This window comes from Chrysochloris asiatica, unplaced genomic scaffold (genome assembly GCF_000296735.1).
Source record: "Chrysochloris asiatica unplaced genomic scaffold, ChrAsi1.0 scaffold00004, whole genome shotgun sequence".
NCBI lineage: Eukaryota > Metazoa > Chordata > Mammalia > Afrosoricida > Chrysochloridae > Chrysochloris > Chrysochloris asiatica.
Window position 1 is genome coordinate 22,046,837 of NW_006408522.1, and position 4,799 is coordinate 22,051,635.

Genomic DNA, 4,799 nt, shown 5'->3' on the forward strand with positions numbered 1-4,799 from the left:
AGGCTGTAAATCTTTACGGGAGCTTAGTAACATTAAAAAATTAATAACTTTATTACCATTTGAATTTCCATTTTGAGGAATTGACTGTTAAGTTCTTAACTTAGTATTTGTCTATTGGAATTACAGAATTTTTCCTTTCTTTTGTAAACCCTGTATTTATTAAGGATATTAAATACATATTTTTAAATGTTTCCAGATTATTGTTTGTTTTTTAATTTTATTTATGAATTTTTGACATACAGAAGTTTTTAAGTTTTTTAACCATGGTATGACACTGTAGGATCAGCACTGAACTTTGAACTACAAGGTCAGCAGTTCAAGTCTTCTAGCTGCTCTTTGGAAACCCTGAACAGGGTTGCTACGAGTTGGAACCAATTTAATGGCAGTTAACAACAGCAACCACAACCGTGCCGTACTTTGGGATTTATGACATTGTTTTAAGCAGAGAAAGTCTTTTCCATTAATAAATAAGCGTACTTTTATTTTATTCTTCTCCTCCCATTTCTTTCTTCTCCTTTCATATTTTTAACTCTTAGCTTTCTCATTTAGCTTGAGTAAAGATCAAACTTCATCTTCCTCTTTATCTTTTATCCACACAGATAGCTATTTGTTCTACCATAATTCATTAAATAAATCCTTCTCCCTTCTGATTTATGATGTTGTATTTTCATAGATTCATTTTGTATATCATTCTTATACTTGCTTTTTTCCATTGATCAATTGCTAGACCACACTTCTTTTCATTCTTGTTGTTGTTAAGTACCATCGAGTCAATTCTGACTCATAGTGACCCTGTATAGAGTTTCCGATGAGTGTCTGGTGAATTTGAACCACCGACCTTTAGATTCAAACTGACCTTTTGGTCCAGTGCATTATCCCACAGAACCATACCAGGACTTTTAATTACATGTTTTAAAATAATCACTCAGAAGTGCTAGCTTTCATTTTAAAAAAAGAATTTTTCACTTATTATTTTCTTCCCTACAAACTTTAGAATCAAGTTCCAAAAAAAAAAAGGAAGAGAAAAGAAATCCATGGAGATTTTAAAAAATACAGATATTTAAAAGCTGTATATTAATTTGTAAAGGATTATAGTTTATATATTTTAGCCCTTTTATATAGATTTCAGACACTGTGGGCTAATGCGTCAGACTGCAAAGTCGTTTGAACTGCAAGATCGGTGGTTCAAGCTCACCAGCTGCTCCTTGGAAACCCTATACAGGGTCGCTATGGGTCGGAATCTACATGATGGCACTTAACAACAACAACAACAATATAGCTTTCAGAAGGGTTTGTAATTTCTTTCACTGTAGCTCTCTCACAAAACCCAAAACTAGTTGCCATGGAGTTGATTCTAACTCCTGGTGAGCCCATGTGTGTCAGAGTAGAACTGTGCTTCAGAGGGTTTCATTGGCTGATTTTTCAGACGTAGATTGCCAGGCCTTTCTTCAGAGGTACCTCTGGGTGGACTCAGTACATAAACCATTTGCACCACTCAGCAGTCTCACACTTCGCAGGAAATTTTTCTTTTGATATTTTGTTTTTCATTGTATGGTTTTTAAAATAAGAATTTTCAAGCAGAAGAAAACTATTTTTAAGAGAACATTTATGTTACATTTAGCTACTGAAATTTTTTTATATTGAATTAAGCGTTTTAGCTGTTTGTTTTGGACCTTTCTGTGCTTATAATTCATCATATTTGAAAGAAAATGTTTACATAGATTGATGCTATGTAAACTGTCTAATTTTAAGATAGGACAAATAAACCAATTATATGTTAAAAGAAATAACTTTACCTTTATTGCAGCCATTTCTCCCTTTGTCAGATAGTGGTGTTATATATGATTCAGATGAAAGCCTTCATAGTGATGAGGAAGAAGATGATGCTTTTTTTTCAGATATACAAATCCAAGAGCATCAAGATCCAAATTCCTACAGGTAAATAAGGTTTTTTCTTGCTTTGCTTTTATAGAAAATCCTGCTGCTATTAATTTTAATTAATATTATTAATATGAGTTTATATGAGAACTAACTTATGTTTTCAGGTCTGGAATTTTAGGTAAATTTCTAGCAGGTGACAATGTCACATCCAATTTATGGATTTATTTATTTATGCAGAGGGCAAACACAAAACATTTGTAGTAAGAAAAAATATGTAATTGATTGATGAGCATTAGAACTTAACTAGATTCCACGTTACTGTGTGGTAAAGATTTCTTCTAGGTAATTTTCATATATTCCAAGTGTGATTGATCTATTGATGTATAGCTTTTCTTTTAGAAGCTACAAAGGAACCTTAAAAAAAAACAAAAACAAAAACAAAAAACAACACCTATTTTGGGTTGGAGATGGCGTTAAACATTTGAATCAGAAACTTTATTATGCTTCTGCTTAAAATGATCTCCCTCAAAGATCCCTGTGCAGCAGTTATCTGGTTAATAAAACATAGATGCACCCTTTTCTTCTAAGTTGGACCTTTTGTCCCCGTCGGTCAGCAGTTCAAGCTCACCAGCTGCTCCTCGGAAACCCTATACAGGGTCACTATGGGTCGGAACCGACTTGACAGCACTTTACAACAACTCCGTTAGCTTAACCAGGAATATAGATGGAATCAGGAGCCCTGGTGTTGTTGTTAAGTGCTGTCAAATCAGTTCCAACTCTTATCAACCCTCATATATGGTTTCCGAGGAGTGGCTAGTGCATTTGAACCACTGACTTGGTGGTTCAAACCAACCTTGCGGTCCAGTGATTATCCTATAGGAGCCCTGGTAGCATAGTGGATTAGGAGATGGGCTGCTAACCTCAAGGTCAGTATTTCAAATCTACCAGGCACTCTTCTGCAGAAAGATGAGGCTTTCTGCTCCCGTAAAGTTTGACAGCCTTGGAAACCCTATATAGGGTTGCTCTGAGTTGGAACTGACTGTGTGGCACACAACCACCACCACCATGGATAGAATCAGTGCTGCTTTGTTTTACAATGTTGTTGTTGTTGTTATGTGCCCTGGAGTTGGTTCCGACTCATAGCGACCCTGTACAGGGTTTCCAAGGCTGGAAATCTTTATGGGAGCAGAACAACTCATCTTTCTCCCGCAGAATAGCTGGTAGTTTTGAACAGCTGACCTTGCGGCTTGCAGCCCGATTCGTAACCACTACGCTACCAGAGCTCCTTTTGTTTTACAAAAGCCATCTTTTTTTGCTTAGATTTGATATCTCTCTGCAAAGAGTTGGGTTTGCCCTTCTAGGAGTCCTAATGTGGCGCTGTGGGTTAATGCGCTGGACTACAAAGTCAGTTTGAACCTCAAAGCTGATGGTTCAAGCTCATCAGCTGTTGCTCAGAAACCCTATGCAGTGTCGCTGTGGGTTGGAACCAACTCAACGGCACTTAACAGCAATAACATATGTGTATAGTCTCTGACTTTTGTTTAGCTCTCTGGTAATTTTACTATTCTCAGTACATTTAATAATTCTATCTTGTAGATTCTTTAAAGAGAAAATAAAGAACATGTTATTTTTCAATTAAGGAGATTTTTTTTTGTCCCCCCTGAACAGCTGGGCGCTTCTACATTTGGCAATGGTTAAACTAGTACTTCACAATGTCAGGAATTTCTTCCCAATTGCTGGATTGGAATTTTCTGGTGAGTTTGGAATTTGAAAGAATAATGTTATTAAATATATTAAATAACCATCAAATTTCCCTTTATAAGATTTATGTAAAAGACCTTTTGGTACTCAAAATGTATTGCACTGGAGATTTTATTTATTTTAGACTTTGATCTGTAGTTTTATCACACGAATCACTGTCTATCTAGAAGGTTGGAAAAGCAGGAAATTAGACTGAAGAAGCTAGACATTTTCTTAGCTCACTTTACTGAGCTAGCTGGCTTTCTGTTTGTTGAAAATATTAAGATCCAAGTGACATTAAATTCACATTTTTAGATTTATTTATATTTTCAGAAATCTTTGCTCTAAGAATCTACATGTGTGTAAATATATGGATGATGATCCTTTTTAAAAAATCAAACTAAAATGACAAATTTTATCACCTTCTAGAGCTGCCTGTGACATCACCATTAGGTATTGCTGTGATTAAAAACTTGGAGAACTGGGAACAGATTCTGCAAGAGAAAATGGATCAGTTTGAAGGTCCACCTCCTAACTACATCAACACATATCCCACTGATCTTTCAGTAGGAGCTGGACCAGCTATTCTTCGAAATAAGGCAATGCTGGAACCTGAAAACACTCCATTCAAGTAAGAAAGCTCTTAAGATGCTGATAAAAGGGTGGTTTGGTTTAACTTTTTTGGAATGCAATTTGGCAAAAATGTCAATAGCATTCAAAATGTTCATAGCTTTTGAACCTGCATTCTGTTTCTAGCAGTATATGCTATGCTAAGGAAAACATCAGAAAGTTAGACAAAAAATTACTCTTGTCCGTATTTCCCACGATTCATTTGGTTTATTGCTTTTATACTCAAACACCCCTTTATTGTTATGATTATTTTGCTATTTTAAACTCTTTCTCACAGATTAGGTTTTCCCTAATCTACATATGCAAACAAGGTGCTACTGACCTCTTCTTATTAGTGACTTAACAGTCTACACCTTGAGGTCTTTAAACATTAATTTTTTAAAAATGTTTTATTGTGAATTATGTGATTGATAGTTTACATGGGAAAACACTAGCTTTACATTCATCCTATTGTATATCATTTCATTGCCATGGTTACAGTCCCCTCCATGCATCTTCAACCAGCCAAAGGGTATACCCTGCAAGCCTGCCCCCTGGTTGTCAGCACA

The 4,799-nt window shown here is 35.5% G+C and overlaps 1 protein-coding gene across 3 annotated transcripts in view; it reads left to right on the forward strand.

Annotated features, from left to right (window-relative positions):
• The window catches only part of DMXL2 (Dmx-like 2), a 192,917-nt gene that overhangs the window by 161,698 nt on the left and 26,420 nt on the right, over nt 1–4,799 (forward strand). For all 3 annotated transcript variants that reach the window (XM_006831646.1, XM_006831647.1, XM_006831645.1), the window contains 3 exons: nt 1,808–1,938; nt 3,550–3,635; nt 4,051–4,252. In XM_006831646.1, coding sequence (XP_006831709.1) covers nt 1,808–1,938; nt 3,550–3,635; nt 4,051–4,252 — 419 coding nt within the window. The remainder of the gene's footprint in view (nt 1–1,807; nt 1,939–3,549; nt 3,636–4,050; nt 4,253–4,799) is intronic.